The sequence below is a fragment of the Tauraco erythrolophus genome, chromosome 1 (genome assembly GCF_009769465.1).
Source record: "Tauraco erythrolophus isolate bTauEry1 chromosome 1, bTauEry1.pri, whole genome shotgun sequence".
Lineage (NCBI taxonomy): Eukaryota > Metazoa > Chordata > Aves > Musophagiformes > Musophagidae > Tauraco > Tauraco erythrolophus.
Window position 1 is genome coordinate 3,976,896 of NC_141465.1, and position 16,668 is coordinate 3,993,563.

General features: G+C 49.1%; 1 protein-coding gene across 5 annotated transcripts in view; it reads right to left on the minus strand.

The window, feature by feature from the left end:
• Positions 1 to 541: 541 nt before the first annotated feature.
• IGSF11 (immunoglobulin superfamily member 11) overlaps positions 542 to 16,668 on the minus strand; it is a 109,615-nt gene continuing 93,488 nt past the window's right edge. Inside the window, exons 1-7 of one of the 5 annotated variants that reach the window (XM_086615238.1) lie at positions 12,620 to 12,635; positions 5,703 to 5,866; positions 4,259 to 4,466; positions 3,311 to 3,466; positions 2,211 to 2,333; positions 1,829 to 1,979; positions 542 to 992 (exon numbers count right to left, since the gene is read on the minus strand). In XM_086615238.1, coding sequence (XP_086471364.1) covers positions 542 to 992; positions 1,829 to 1,979; positions 2,211 to 2,333; positions 3,311 to 3,466; positions 4,259 to 4,466; positions 5,703 to 5,741 — 1,128 coding nt within the window. In that variant the 5' untranslated portion in view covers positions 5,742 to 5,866; positions 12,620 to 12,635. Of the gene's footprint in view, positions 993 to 1,828; positions 1,980 to 2,204; positions 2,334 to 3,310; positions 3,467 to 4,258; positions 4,467 to 5,702; positions 5,867 to 12,619; positions 12,636 to 16,668 lie in introns of those variants that run through there. The other 4 variants (XM_086615169.1, XM_086615330.1, XM_086615491.1 and 1 more) reach the window with 4 other exon arrangements.

The following is a 16,668-nucleotide window of genomic DNA, read 5'->3' on the forward strand; positions in this document are numbered from 1 at the left end:
AATGAATTCCCGTATCCGGCAGCAGAGCTGAGGCTGTGGGGAGGGGGTCGTGGCCGCTGTGTTGGGGCATACCCTGCCTCAGCACCCCTCCCTGCCCCAACACAGGCTGCCATCCTCTCGAAAATGAAACAGCAACAACAGAGAAAAAAAATAATATATATATCTCTCTCTCCTCAAACCTCCCTGAAAGACCCAAATGGACGGAATCAACCCCCAACAAAACCAACAGGAAACAGAAGCAAAAATCCCCCCCGAGGTCAGGACATGGCGCATGTCCCAGCTGGGGTCCAGCAGCCAGGAAGTGCGTCCCCACCTTCCCGCTCCCCCAGCCTTGGCACGTCTGCGGCGCCCACCGGCACCAGGAGCCGCAGCAGCCGGGGGGATACGGCACGGCCAGGGCTGTCCCGCCGGCCGGCAGCGGCCTCAGGAGGTGAGAGGCAAATGTGTGTCCTTCCCTCTGCCTCGCCACCTTTCAGGAAGGAGTAGGGTCTCTTTGCCCCACCAAATACGAGAGGCCATTTGCTCAGCCGCTGGCATGGCCCTACACAAGGGAGCCGGCCCGGCTCTGGGCAGGCACCATGACCGGGACAGCCCCGATCCGCTCCAGAGTGGCTTGGCTGACAGCGTAGGAGCGGGTGTGCGGTGGCCGTGGCTTCCTGCTGACCGAGCCGTTGCTCCGGATCACCTCCTGAGGGGACGGTGCCGTGCTGGCCGTCACCACCAGCGTCTTAGGGGGAGCTGGGGATGGGTGGCCACCGTTGGCATAGACGGGGCGGGTGCTCGTGCTCCCCGAGCGGGAGAAAGGGGGCTGGTGGGCATCGTTGCTGTTGCTGAAGCGGGTGAAGGAGTCCGTGGCGTGGTTGGCTTTGGGGTCATTCCAGTAGCGGCTGTTGTAGGTGTTGGAGGAGGTGAGGGTGTCGTTCTCCGACGAGGACGCGTCGGCGTGGAATGTCTTTGCGGCAGAGGAGCATTTGGGTGGCAGGTCGTCTTCCCTGGGAAGGAAAGAGTGTGAGGGCACGTGGAGGATGCTGCCCTGCTTGCCCAACATCCCCCCGCCAAACTCTACTGGGGTCAACACCATCAATTCAAGGTGAAGGACAGCACCAATGTGGACCAGCATTGCTCCTTAGCCCGTATCATAGAACAGAATCCTAGAATGGTTCAGGTTGGAAGGGACCTCAAAGATCATCTAGTTCCAACCCCCCTGCCATGGGCAGGGACACCCTCCACTACACCAGGTTGCTCAAAGCCTCATCCAACCTGGCCTTGAACACTTCCAGGGATGGCACACCCTGTATGCTCATCGCTCTTTGCAGGAGCTGCTTCTGTACACATTAATTGCTTCATGTGCCTACCGCTGGGACAAATGACCCACACTCATGTGTCCAGTGGTTGTCACAGCCACTGATACTTCACAGACAGTCAGTATGACTGTACAACCAATGAAGCTGATACTCAGGAGAGCTGCAGGAAGCTACCAGAGGGAAGCACTGCAGCTGTAACAGCAGGGAAGATCACAGTTGTATATCCAGAGCTTTTTCGCTATCACTGTCTGGTATCGTGGGTCAGGATCCTCACCATGTCACTCTCCTACGGAGCTACAATGTCAAGCCAAAGCTCTCAATAAAAGCAATACTGAAAAGAAGTTCTGTTGTTACCATTCTTCATTTGCTCTCTCCGTTTTCTGGACATACATGGACATTTTCCCCTGACCCAGGAGAACACAGCCAGGATTAGCAAGAGTGAGATTTCTGATTGCCTTCCTGCCAGCCTCTGCTTTTTTTGGGTGGTCAGAGGTCCCCTGCCACCAGCTTTCCCTGACTCTTACCTTATCTCATTGGGAATCTCCTCTTCTTCTTCTTCTTTGTGTTTATTTTTCCAGTAAAACAGTGCCACGGCCACCAAGACAATGCAAATGACAAGCACAACGGCACCTGTGGCCACCGCTCCTGCAATCAGGCCAATGCTCCGGGGGTGGGCTGTGGGGACGATTGAACAGAGAATGGAGAAGAAATCAGAGCTGGGCTGTGGCTGTCCATGAGCATTTGAAGCTACCATGGCTTGGGAGGGGGGAAAGGCAATGTCCCCATTCCAGGGCACGATGATCTTCTGATAGAGAGGCACATGGTGGCTCACAGCAAACATGGTTACAGACTTTACTGTCACAAGATAGAAGCAGGTGGCCAAGGCTCCCTTGGCAAAATACTTACGCGCAATGACTTGCAGGTCCAGAAGGCAAGTGCTGGTTCCAATGGCATTTGAAGCCACACATTGGTAAAGACCTGAGGACACAGTGCTGATATTTCGGAGAGTGACAGTGCCCTGGACTTGGTCTAGTCAGAGAGAAAAGAAGGATTTAAATCCCTCCCCCCCTTAAGGAAAACCATGAAAGGGCAAAGCCAGCAAATAGAGAATTTTGGTGTGAGACTCTTAAGAGAGAAATAAATTAGGAAATAACCTTGAGATGGAAGCATTGCACACGCACACACAAGATTACGTCTTAAGGAGCTTACAATAGATGTTACTTCTTATAGATGAATTTCTGCAAATGAAAGCTTGGGACCCTCAGCATTGTGTGAGAAAAGGGAGGAAAGAAGAGATGTGCCATTACCTATACCCAGATCTACCTGCTAAATTCAATCCTGCCCTGCAGAAGTCCTGCTCTCCCCTCCCCGGGTTCCTCACCCCCTGGCTCTGCCAATTTTCCTCATTCCTGAATTCTGTAAAACTTAAATGCTTGCGTATTCTTAAAACACAGCAAGATGAAGGGCAAAAGTACAGATACCACTACTTGGTCAGGACACCTAGGCTAAGAAATTTTATGGGTGGGACTTGAGGCTAGGCAATACCCAGCCTGATCAGAGCTTCCTTTTACATACGTCTGACAGGTGGCTCTGGCAGTAGCTTATTGGACAACAGTGACCTCAGTGCGAGAAGCTGGCATTACTTTCCTGGGATGATTCTGCCTGCCTTCTCTCAGTTTCCAATCTATGAGCCTCTCATTTGGTTTAAAATGCAGGTGAATCGGCAGCTGAAAGCTCCAGCCACATGTCAACATCTGGCAACCATGTTGTCTCTCTCCCATTCGACCAGACCCTTGTTCCTCAATGGGGAACATGTTACTGCACCAAAAAACATGAAAATTTAAGTGGCCGCTGGAGGGTGCCTGGTCCACCATGGGCTCTAGGAATCTTCATTCCAACAAAGTGACCATGCAAGTGATGGCAGACGCTCAGTGAGCCATGCCACCTCTGGCAGCTCAGACAAAGGAAAGCCGAGGAAATAAGAGGATAATCAACAGAACAAGCACCTTGTGTGGCAGTTGGGGGCAACTTGGGAACATTGTCCAGTTTCTCCCAGAGGTATGTCGGCCGGGGGATGCCTTCTTCCGAGCTGCAGGTCAGTGTGATATCGCTGCCCACGTCCAGGGACCCCTGGATTCTGCAAAGCGGGGCAGAAGGAGGAACTGCGAGAGAAGAGGGGAAAGCGACAGCAGATCAGGAAATAAGACCCAACAGTGGAGTGCAGGCTCTTTCTGGACACGCGTTGCTGGGGGAAAGCAAGGACACTGGCATGAGCCGACAAGAGGAAGGCAGCAGACAAAAACCCATGAAGGTTTGAGGGGGGACAGTTCACAAAGATTCCTGACCCACCAGCCCATCACAGTTACAGACTACTGCTGACTTTCACAGGACTCAGTACTCTTAGATTCCCTCCCTAGAGAAAAAGGTGGCGAACATTTCTGCGTTTGAGACAGCAAAGGCGGTGAGAGCTAACAGAGCTGCAGAAAGAATTTGCTGTGGTTGGGTTTTTATTTCATATCCCTACAATGGCACAACCTCTGGAGTATTTCGTGTCCTGGGTACCATCCAGTACTAATCGCTTTCATGAAAACGCAGCAAAGATCTAAAGTCATCCTCTTCTCCTGTTGCTATGCACCAAACTCTTACAATCCCTTCAGCTCTCTAGGATGCCCTAGCACTCTATTCATGCTTCTTTCCAACTCCACATCACAACGCTGCCACAAGGAAGTTATCTCCACAATATTTTAAAACTCCATTACACGTCACCTGCATATGAAGTCTATGTGCCCTACAAACTCCCACAATACCCGCAAGGCAGCCCATCCCTCACCACAGGATGTCCGTGGGCTCCAATGCATACATGACCATATTGCTCTGCTATGATGCACTATCATGCACAGAGGATCCCCTTGTCCCTGTTCCTCTCCTCTCCCCCATAATCCCAATAAACACACCTAAGACAGTAAGTCCAATGACTCCAATATTCCTGACGCCTCGGTCGGGAAGATTGTTGACCAAACACTGGTATGTGCCAGTATCCGATAGCTGAGTGTTGTTGATGAAGATGGAGGCACTGGTGGTTGGCATTGTCACAGCAAACCCCACTCGCCCGTAGAACTGGGGTGCACCACCGAAGATCTGACCCCCTTGGTAGAGAATAACCTGGAAAAGAAAGGAAGGCTCAAACAACACTCTTCAGGAGCTGAGCAAGGAGGAAGAACGGCAAACAAAACATGGGCTTCCAGAGCCGAAAGGACCAGTTCCTAAAGCATCTCTAAAAAATCAGACCTCGGTATACAGTTGTCCGAGATAGACCTGTCCTATCAGAGGTGTTCTCTCTAAAAGAGGAACACACTCTGTAGCCTGTTTTATGTCAGTAAAAACATTCACAGAGGTAACAGACCAGACAGATACTCAAGTCTTCTGGCACAGCTGGACTGGCACTGCCAGCCTGCTTCATGTAATAATTATTACCCATCTGGACAGGATGGATGTAGAGAGACAGAGACTCTGCGGGTCAGTGAGTACTTTGCTGGAAAGCATCCACTCAGTGGACAGTATCATTTTGAGTGTCAGCCAGTAAGATCCTGCCATGATCTGACACTGTTTACTGAAGGTCATTGGGATGAACTGAGTGACAGGCAATGCAACCCTTGAACCTGCATTGCCTCTACCAGTCAGGTGGCTTATATAGCAGTCTGTGCTCAGACCAAGTCCCTGAGGAGCAAGTACTCTTCATTGCAGGTTCTCATAACTTTATACCAAATGGATGGGGGCAGTGTGACCCAAGACAGATGCATTTCAGAGCAATGACATTCTTTTGCTGTCGGAGTATGTGGGCAAAAAATCAGGTCAGCAGATCTCAGGTTATGATTCTAGTGTGCACTACAACGGATTCTCGTTCGCTAATGTTCATAAGAATGGACTTGCATGAGCAACCAACAGTGAAAAAGTAAGAGGGGAAGTAAAAGGGGAGATGAGTCTATGAGAGGCCATGTGTTCTGGCACCTTTTACATAGATTTCACAGGTTTAAGCCTGCAGCTGCTCACAGATCCTCCAAATCCCACATCCAGCACACCAAAACCTGGATTACATCTCCTGTCCTTTTTTTAACACACAAACCACCGGAGATCCCGGGCAGCCACACAGTAGCACATACACCTGCCCCAATCGCACATCCAGCCAAGGTAGCCAAGGACACACTGTGCATCAGTTAACAAGGCATTGAAGAAATCAGAGTCGTGTAAGATCCAGAGGGTGTGTTCTGTGATGAAGGGAATGTTCTGGGACAACCAGAGACTCAGCATCGTAAAGGGACTACATCCAAGATCAGCGTGAAAAGGGTGAGGAAAAGGAAAGCCCCAAAGAAATGCATGATCCGGTAAGAAAGTACCTACCTGTTGAGGCTGGTTGGCGTTAGAAAGAGGAATGACCATCCAGATGACATTAAGGTTAGTGAGAGCAGCGTTAGTGGTGAAGGTGCAGGGCAATACTGCTGTCTGGCCTCGGGCAACCTGGATATTCCCTGAACTGACTGACACCTCCAGAGGACACACCAGACCTGGAAAGAGAAGGACACCCAGTTCAAGCATTTCAGGAGAAGGACACCCAGTTTAAGCATTGCAGGTGGCCCCATACACATGCAGGTCCTGACAGGAGCATCCTCTTGTTACACAACTGTCCCTTATCAATTACTTCAGGCTAAAAAAACCTACATTTGTCCCTCAACAGATCAGTCTCCTCTCAGGCAGACATTTTCCACAGGCAAATGCAGGTAGGCAGCCCTTTTAAGTGAGAGCACTCTAGTTTCAGAGCACTCTCAAAACAACAGGTTTTGTTTTGTCAACGGGGAAAGAGCTAGAAGAGCACCCAAGCTGTGCCTAAGAGATAATGAAATATGTTTTCAAACCCACTAATCTTAATAATACCCAACATCACTGAAACAGAAAAGTGCATCCTAAAAGTCTTCACACCAAGGAGTAAGAGGAGAGAACGTGCATCACTAAAGAAGAAACACAGCTCTCCCCCTACTTCTACCTCTCATAAAGTCCAGCACGAACAGAAACATTTTAGTACTATTTTTAATTTAAAGGGTTCAAAATCTAAATCTTTTCCAGTCCAGGTATTTCTATCTAGCTGGTGAAAAATTACTACTGATAATGGAAGACCTCATCAAATCTCATTTATTTGCCAGCATTTCCACTATCCACTTCTTTGCATTCCACACCAGCTGGACAGGGCTCAAAGCCCGATAAGCCCCAGCTTCCCAGCACAGCAGCTCAAGGCTGCAGTTTTTAGACTACAAATCACACTGGGAAATATCTCCCTTCCTATTGCCAAAATCTTGTCAAATGCAAGCAACCAAGGAGTCACCACCACCATTTTGAGCAGGACTAAATTTCTTTAAACCACTTTCCTCCACAAAATCAAAATATTGACTACAAACACCATCTCTCAATATAACAGCTCACTATCTTCTTGTTCAAGGCACGTGGGATGCTGCTGGAGGAGAAGACAAGGGGTTTTCAAGATCCAAGGCAATATCAGAATATGGCTAGCACCCAGGTGTAGTCTGTGGACCGCCCTATTCTCTTGCTGACTCCAGGAAGGGCTGCCAGCAGTTTCTATTTTCTGCCAAGAGACACTGGTTTGCTAAAGGTGAAATTCCCCATGATAACAGGTTCCTATCTATCTGAACTACAAAGAAATCAAACTGGCTAATTTCTGAGTAAAAGGCGAGGTCTCCCGCATGCTTCTCTGCTGGGATCCTTCCCAGCCTACCTAATAGAAAGATGGGGCATTCAGAGCCTGGAAGCACTGAGCTTCAGATGCTACAGATCCAAAGTTTCTAGCATCTGAACAGCCTACGATGAGTTCCTGGGTTTGGACTGACTGCTCTGGAGCTGCAGTACCCCAGGACCTTGCAAATCCTCAGCAGCTCCCTCTGGACTTCTGTTCCCTCCTCCATATCTCCCACCTCCAAAGCCCCAGGTAGTTTAGGGGGGCTCAGAATTGCTTCAGAAAAGAGCCAGATGAAATGCCATTTTAATCTTTTCAAGTGAAATTCATGAGTTTCTTATTTTGCAGAAGAACAACCAAGCCTGACTTTCCTTACAGGCTTGGAACATATTTGAAAATATGGAACATTTTGGAAATTCCTAGGGAAACAGTTTATCTCTGGTGCTAACATCTCAGAGAATTAGGTGCTTGGATGAGGAACAGTTGGTGAAAGCTTAATCCATCAATCTCCTCTGCAGGGCTGTCAGTAGCAAGTGGAAGTAAATAATTTGAAGAGCCAGTAATATGCATCACCTTTACTACAAGGCATCTGCCTTTCAGTTGCATCTGTGGTCAACAGACTGGAATGGTTTTGGATTCCTCCTTTGCTTATAGCTGGCCAGGCAGTGGCAGTAGCCCAAAAATCTGAAGTGATCCATGTCAACTTTGGAGATGTCCCTTACTGAGTAAGACCTTGACAAAGGATTGTCTTTTCTGCAGGCCTAAATTTGAAGGCTACCTTGCCATGACTGCTCATCCAGTTTAGCATCATCCATGTGCTAAACAGTGTTCAAGGAGTCACAATAATTTGGACATTTATTGGATTAACCTCTCTTTCCCAGGTTTTCCTAGGACAAATCCTGCCTGACTCATTTAGTGGCCTTCTATGATGAGGTTACGGCATTGATGGATAGGGGAAGAGCAACTGACATCATCTACCTGGACTTATCCAATGCATTCGATACTGTCCCACACCACATCCTTGTCTCTAAACTGGAAAGACATGGTTTTGATGGATGGACCACTCGGTGGATAAGGAATTGGCTCTCAAAGAGTTGTGGTCAACGGTTCAATGTCCACGTGGAGGCCAGTGACGAGTGGTGTTCCTCAGGGGTCAGTACTGGGACCAGTGTTATTTAACATCTTTGTTGGTAACATGGACAGTGGGATTGAGTGCACCCTCAGCAAGTTTTCAGATGACACCAAGTTGTGTGGTGTTCTTGAGACGCTGGAGGGAAGAGATGCCATCCAGAGGGACCTTGACAGGCTGGAGAGGTGGGCCTGTGAGAACCTCATGAAGTTCAACAAGGCCAAGTGCAAGGTCCTGCACGTGGGTCAGGGCAATCCCAAGCACAAATACAGGCTGGGCGGAGAAAGGATTGAGAGCAGCCCTGAGGTAAAAGACTTGGGAGTACTGGTGGGTGAGAAACTCAACATGAGCCGGCACCGTGCGCTGGCAGCCCAGAAAGCCAACCGTATCCTGGGCTGTATCAAAAGGACCGTGGCCAGCAGGTCAAGGGAGGTGATTCTGCCCCTCTGCTCAGCTCTTGTGAGACCTCACCTGGAATACTGCGTTCAGCTTTGGAGTCCCCAGCACAAGAAGCACATGGAGCTGCTGGAGTGAGTCCAGAGGAGAGACACGAAGATGATCAGAGGGCTGGAGCTCTGCTATGAAGACAGGATGAGAGAATTGGGGCTGTTGAGCCTGGAGAAGAGAAGGCTCCGGGGTGATCTTATAGCAGCCTTCCAGTACCTAAAGGGGGCCTACAGGAAAGCTGGAGAGGGGCTTTTTACAAGGGCCTGTAGTGAAAGGACAAGGGGCAATGGCTTTAAACTGAAAGAGGGGAGATTTAGATTAGATCTAAGGAAGAAATTTTTTCTTCAGAGGGTGGTGAGGCAGTGGATCAGGTTGCCCAGAGAAGTTGTAGATGCCCCAACCTGGTGTAGTGGAGGGTTTCCTTGCCCATGGCAGGGGGTTTGGAACTAGATGATCTTTGAGGTCCCTTCCAACTCTAACCATTCTATGATTCTATGATTCCAACATGGTGCAGAAAGCTCTTCTGCCATGTTCAGCATAGATTTGATGAGATGCTCTCCATGAGAGGAAAACCAACTACTCATCTGTCTTGGAATAGCAACTTGCCTTCTTCAGCCCCATCCCTTATCCCCTCCACTTTCTCCTCCAAGAAAAACCCACCCGTTTAAACTCTTGTCATTCAGAAAAAAGCAATACTTAAGTATTCACTACTAGCAAATTTCCTGGAAAAGTTAGAGTTTACAGTTTGCATTGCAGGGTTTGTCACATCAATCACTCAATCATCAAAACAACGCGATTTTCATACCTAACCACCCTCTTGCTACTCCTAATATTTACTATTAGCTGATTGTAAACATCCTGCAGAATAACAAAAACACGAAAATAGAACATGCATAATCTCTTCACTGTAAAAAAAAAATTTCAATACATTTGAGAATTTCCCGATCTACTTATGAACAATTTCAAAAAGGAAAGAAAACACATAATATTCCCTTTCCTTTGCCAGTACCCCACTCTTGCCCTGCAGCACCCCACAGCCCCCTTAATCTCCTCCCCCTTGCAGGGCAACACAGGAAGAGCGGAGGTTCCCATCCATTTCTCTTGCATGGAGACCATGGAGAGAAGAGAGTGCTTGCATGCTTTGAACCTGGCATGCAAAAGGAGCAATCCCCCCACACCATGCTGTCCCATCTCTGTCTCGTGAAACCACCAGGCAAGCCAGCTCCTCAGACTTACCTTTGCCTCATGCATCAACTGCTCTTTCTCGGGGATGCGCACAAGGCAGGTGGCACTTAAAGACAAGGACTCATTTTGTTAAGCTAAGTGGCACCTGGAGGGCTCCAGCTGGGGAAAACACACACAACTGCTTCTGACAAGTCAGCTTAAACAAGGCGACAGGGGAGTCAGGAGAGCAAATGTAGGCAAAGTCCTCTTCCACCAGCGCAAACAGGGAGGTAGGCTGGTGTGTAAACACAGCACTGGGAGGGCACTACTACAACGTGATTCCTTTCCCAGAGGGACAGTGGAAAGAGCAAAGATCATAGAATCATAGAATGGTTAGAGTTGGAAGGGACCTCAAAGATCATCCAGTTCCAATGCCCTTGCCATGGGCAGGGACACCCTCCACTACACCAGCTTGCCCAAAGCCTCATCCAACCTGGCCTTGAACACTTCCAGGGATGGGGCATCTACAACTTCTCTGGGCAACCTGTTCCAGTGCCTCGCCACCCTCAGAGTGAAGAATTTCTTCCTTATATCTTATCTAAATCTCCCCTCTTTCAGTTTAAAGCCATTGCCCCTTGTCCTATCACTACACGCCCTTGTAAAAAGTCCCTCTCCAGCTTTTCTGTAGGCCCCCTTTAAGTACTGGAAGGCTGCAATGAGATCACCCTGGAGCCTTCTCTTCTCCAGACTGAACAGCTTCAGAAGCTACAGCGTCCTCCTTTATATCTCAGACAACTAGAAAACGTAACAAATTTACTCGTGCCCTTGTCCATCCACGCAAGGGTCTACGTGACTGCATCCTTCCATACCAATACTCGTGGCTCGAAACGCAGGTGGATGCACACACAGACACATACACTTACAAACCTGCATGCCCAGGAAGACACCTCGGAGGAAAACTCAACCGAATGTTACGTGTTTAAACATTTCAAAATTAGGACTCACAAAAATGTGGTCTTGCGTTAATGCCAAAGGAGGGAGGCAGGGGAGAGAGGGAGGAAGGTATTTCAAATTTAGCATATCTGTTGGGATAAGGATATTTCAGTGCAGCCTAAGGAACGAGGACTTGAATTCCCTCGAGTAGACATAAATGCAAATATAGACATATGCACGCATATACAGCCCAGTCTAGTAGGTCAAATGACACATAAAAGGTCAGAAAAATCAAGCAAAGGATGTTGTAAAGGGTGTCCTTTTGCAAAAGTACAAAATCCAGACCTTTTCTAAGCATTCAGAGTAGTTTAATGACTTGTGAGAGGCAACAAGAATCGATCACCAGGAAATTGTCTCCTAGAATTGGATTACAATGGCCATTACGCCCGCTCTTGCCTGCGCAGTCTCCTCCTTGCTGAGTAATTAAGCATCCCTGTAAGCAGCATGCCTGGAGGAAGAGCAGGGTACACCACTGTCAGCAGAAACAGGAACGGGCCCTTCCTGTACGTAGGACACTTTGATCTTAGCTTGATTCAGCAAACAGCTTTCTCCTTTGATGCTGATGCAGCGAACTCCCATCACTAATTAGAATGGATGCTCCATTTTTTGTTCTCCTAACAGGGAACCAGCCAGCAGAACAGTGTTTTGGCTACAGAGGCTCTTTTAGAGCTTCTTTGTACTTCCAGGACCGAGTAATCTGGCAACAGATAGCTCTGATTTAATTTTTGATGGGTGACTACTGCTTTTTCAAGTAGCATGCTCGGCTCCCTCCCCTGCCTACATGAAGAAGTCCTTGTAGATCGTTCATACAGCATGACACAAGCAGGTAGGTCTCAGTCCTGGAACCAGCATTTGCCTGCCTGCTGGGTATGAGGAGGAGACAGATGCTGCCACATGTTCACTAGCTGCCCTACAAGGGCTGCAAGCTTGAGACGCTTCGGAATACACCAGATGCTGCGAAGCTGAAAGACTGGGGCACATCTTAGCACTTTGACTCACGCTAAGTTGACTGAAAACGTTCCCAGCTCCCGCTCACCGCCACACTTCTCTGCCAGAGGTCACCGGCAAGACCACCAAATCACCCTGGCTGACAGCCCCATGAGTAAAATAAGGACTTCCACCACCATCGCTTCACATCAATAGGCCAGATCATAACACGAACAGCTGACGCACCATCACCAGTCCATAACATCATGATGACAAACGGTCACAGACAACAAGGGCCTCGGAGGCTGTGCCTTCAGAAAGCACTGCGGTCACGCCGTTGTGCTAAGGGCATGTCCTCTACTGCTGGATCATCCCCAGCACCTGGTTTTCAGAGGCAACCATGCCAGTGAGGTAGCTGGGTATCACTGGCTGGGTTGCAGAGCTTCTCTTCCCCCACTATATTTAGCTTAGGAGTGTTGATCTCCCAGGACAACAGAAAAATAGAAGTTTCTTTGGATGGTCATTCATACCATGAAAGTCAAGCTCCTGCCCTGCCTCATCTTCCGGAGGACACTCTCTACTTTGCAAATACCCCAAGAACTGTTGGCAAGTCAGCAGCATTTGGCACCTGCTAGCAGCCACCTCCTGATACTGATCGGCGTGGGAGGCTGGGCTACCGTGACTGCATACACAGAGGTTCCCTCTGCAGCGCTGGCAAACGAGGGAGGCAAATGGCCAGGGGAGAAAGGAGGGAGGGAGGTGTAAAAGGGATGAAAAAAACCTCAGCTGCGTGTATTCTGCATCTCCAGACCTCAAGAGAAAACGTGCAGAAATGCGTGTGGCTGGGGGCAGAAATAAGAATAAAGCTTCAAGCTGTATCATCTTGCATCCGAAACCCAGGGAATGGCTCCCCACCCTGTCCCAGCGCAATTAGCAATCCTGTTGCCACGTGCTGGGGAAGATGCCTTTGGCAGTATGACATTTTGGGTCCCTCATTAGAGAGGCAAAGATGAGGTCACTCAAAAGTTTCAAGAACAAAGTAGGAACAGAGTGTTTGATCTGGCAAGTGCAGGCAACGGAGGGACAGACTGCAGAGTGCTCTCTTTGCCGAGATGAAAGGAGAACACAAGTCGCTGTGCCTTTGGCCTTGCCTCGTGTCTCTGAGCCTGGCACCAAAGCCCCTGAAGGAGCCTGACCTGCAGTTGCAAGCACTGATAGCACTGAAGTTATCCGGCGTGATATGACAGCATCCAAACAGGCTGCTCAACAAGTCGACTGAATACCAGTCTTGCCCATTCTCACCAGGGACTGAGCATGTTCCTGCCATTCGAGATGTGCTACTCAGAATCTAGCTAACCAAAAGCAGTATTTACCCAGCCTGGTGCCTGGAGGCAGCTTGCAGTAGGCTGCACCCTGCTTGCGGAAGCAGCATCACTGAGCACTCCAGTGGAACGCAGATCTGAGTTACTGTCCAGCGAGGCTGAATTATTTCCAGTTCACTATGGAAAATCTACCATGGAAAAACTTGCAGTCTCCAAAGCCACTCTGCAGGGCAGGCATTTGGGACAGATGCACACTGTCATAGTAGACCGTACTCCTGGGCCAATGTGCTCTAGCACAAAATTTCCTGGGGAGGATGCTTGGTAGAGACCTCCTTGGAACAATTATACTGGGAGCAACAGTGAGAAGAAGGGAGGGCTCCACCACACTAGAACCCTTCTGCCAGCCCACACCAAGGAGAAGGCAAACTTTGGTCCAGAGACATCTGCAGGGTTGTTGCCTCCGTGCCCCAGTTTGTGGGCACATGTTATACAGGTGCTACAGGGAGTCTTCCCAGAGAGCCTGTGGGTCATCCTGAGGACACCCAAGAAAATGTCAAGCTTCTGTCAGAAAAGAGAGACAGAAACTTTCTAGCACAGCTCCTCCTCAAGACACAATCAACACTGCCTCGGCCACTCCCAACAGAAGTTTGTCTAATTTAGTCCTTAAAGCCCCGAACGACGTCTGTACCGTGCAGCACAGCTTAGCAGTGCAGTCCAGTGCTGAGCAGCCCCAGAGCTGCTTTCTTGTAATCCCCAGAGCTCTCACCAGTGGAGCTTCTGGGTTCCTGCTCTTCCTGCTCTCAACCCAGCCATGCAAGCCACACTTGCCAACCTCGTCCCTTCCCCTCGCCCTGTCCAGCTCTTTCGGCACCATCCCCATCATGATGATGGGCAAGTGCATAGCTCAGAGCTAAAAAGGGGAGTTGTGACTGAACAGTTTGGCCATTTTGTTCTCCAAAACAGCTGTATCAAACTTTGAATATCTCAGGCTGAGAATTTATTCGGACTAAGCCCGTTCCCTTTATTTGAACAGGGACAATATCCCAGCTCATGCTGGCTCTTTCTGGCTCACAGGTCTAGCAATGGGACAGTAACCTCACAGTGTATAAGGCAAAATAATCTCCAACTTTTCCTTCCTATCTTTGATGGCTCTGCGGGACAGACTGGAACAAACAGCAGGAAAAGTATCACACCTAGCATGCTTTTAGAGCAAGATCCCTGTAACACAGGTGTTAAACCTATACTGATTCTAACTTTTCCTCTGAGGTGTATACAGTGCTACTTCCTCTGTTGAACGCAGGCCAAAAGGCAAGTTAACCTCTAAGCACCTTTATCCCTGGAGAAACCATCAGACACAACTGGTGGTTTCTAGTCTCATTCCTGCAGCTTGGATTCTCCCAAGTAAATAGATCCATTTTACCACAGTAAGAGCAATCTCAGGATTGCTGCCCATCCTGTAGGACATACAGGCTGGCAGACACTCATCCAAGGAGTAAACACCATGTCAGGGTCTTGAACTCCAGCCCTGCAGCCTTTCTTGCCAAGAACTAGACCAGCTGATTGGTAACATTGGCTACCTGTAAATACATCCAACCCTAACTATTCTATGATTCTATGTGCTGATCACACCGACCCTTCTCCCTTATTGCTTATGACCTCATCTGAACTAGACAGAGAGCTAACAGTGAAACTCCCCACTGACCCACACTGCTCTGGCCTCAGCTGGTGGCCTGGTGAACTGCAGGCACCACAACCCCTGCCACCCTTCCTTTTAGAAGTAGGTCTTTGTCTGCAGGGCAGTTGTGAGGAGGATTTCAAGCAACTGTCTGATTGAGATGACATGGAGCACATCTCCCTGCCCCTGACCTCCCCAACCTGCAGCTGTAGGGGAGATGAAAACTGGTCTTTAAGACCAAATCAAGGCAGGCAAGCTTTTAGCTATACATACTACAAGAACGGTGCCAGCTCCCTCCCGTGTCCTTGTCAGAGGAGCTGGACTAGCTCTTGAAGGGGTAGGAAAACAGCTCTCATAACAATTGAGGAATTTGATTCCTTCCCCATCTCTGGCACACACTCCCTGGATCCTACTGAGCAAATCAGCCAGCTTCAGGTATCCTCAGAGGGTCCCTATGAGTGAGATCCTCATTTGCTCAGGTTTAGACCTCAGGGGTTTGATTTGCTGAACTGCTGAGCATTCAAACCTGCTAGAGAAATCGAGAGGGGCTGTGCTCTCCATGTAGCTGGGATCACATTATGTTGAGCTCTCAGCGTAACCCGAACGGTGCCCTTCCCACAGATCTTAATGCTGGTGTTTAATTAGTCGCAGTCCTGAAATGCAAAAGAGGTTTCTGAACTGTGAGAAGAGCATCGTGTTAGAGCAGCTTGCTAACACATACAAAGTGGGAACAAGAACCCAAATCTGGTCTGCAGATGCCCTGGTGACAGCAGGGTCAGGAGCCGAACGACCCAAATGGTCCAATTCTGGACTCCTGCCGTATTCCCAATACTGTCTTCTCTTCTATGTCTCTATCCATCCTGGCTGGACCTGCCAGGAGAGCCACCTTCTTCACAGCTCTTGCTAGCTGGGACGGTTGCTTTGCATCTCTGCTGCCTCGGATGCAGTACGCGTGCAAGTCAGAGATAAAAAAACAGCCGCATTGTATTATAGAAAGATTATAAAAATAGGAAGGGACATTGATAGGAACAAAAATAGCATCTACAATGACACGAGCTAGGATAAAACTGATCAATCGCTGTGCTCTGGGGCATGCGTTAATCCCCTCTCCATGGTATAGTGTTGCACAATTAGGTACATTATGGAAAGTTTAACACTTTCCTCCGATGCATGCGGCATTGGCTGGAAACCGAGACTGCTGCGATGCGAGCTGGCAGTCCTTGGATTCACAGCATTTGCAGAGGACTCAAGGAGCAGCTGCGCCACGGAGGTCAAGGAATTTTTTGCTTTAGCAGACGAGCAAGACCACAGGGCATCCAGAGGGAATCAGGAGCTCACTCATTGCTCCCCTGAGTTGAAAGCGGGGGGGGGGGCGGTGGGTAAGCCTAATTCAGCCCACTCTACGGGACCATTTGGTGCAAATTTGCCCATTCCTGGCTGTGGCCAGCATCGGAGTCATCAATGACTCATCTCCCCAGGACTCAGGTGGGCAAATCAGGAGCATGCAATCTGTCATTTCTTTCCCTCCTAAGGTCCTCCAGAGATGCTTGAAAGACCGTTTTCCGAATCGCAGGCACAGGCAAGGGGGAAAGCGAAAGTTCAGCTTGTCACAGAAAGGCATCGCCCTATTCTTTGTCTTCTACAAAGCTGAGACTGGCATAGTCCCTCCTACTTCGCCCCTAGTCCAGTGATAGATCAGCTCTGGGGAATCCTGCTGCAGTAACTTAAGACATTGTCATCCTCTGCTGTTTGCCTTGTCACCCAGCACAAGGTCATTGCCCCAAAAGCAGAAAGCCAGGCATTGATCAGCACAACCTGGTGAGGAAGCTGTGAGGACAGACTAACTTGCTTTGCTGTGAAAGGGAAAAGCTGCACTGCAGACACGCTGTCCTGTTCTGCTCACTGCTACAGTGGAGGCATCATCCAACAGTAATGAATGTCGAAGGCTGGGAACATTTTAAATGACC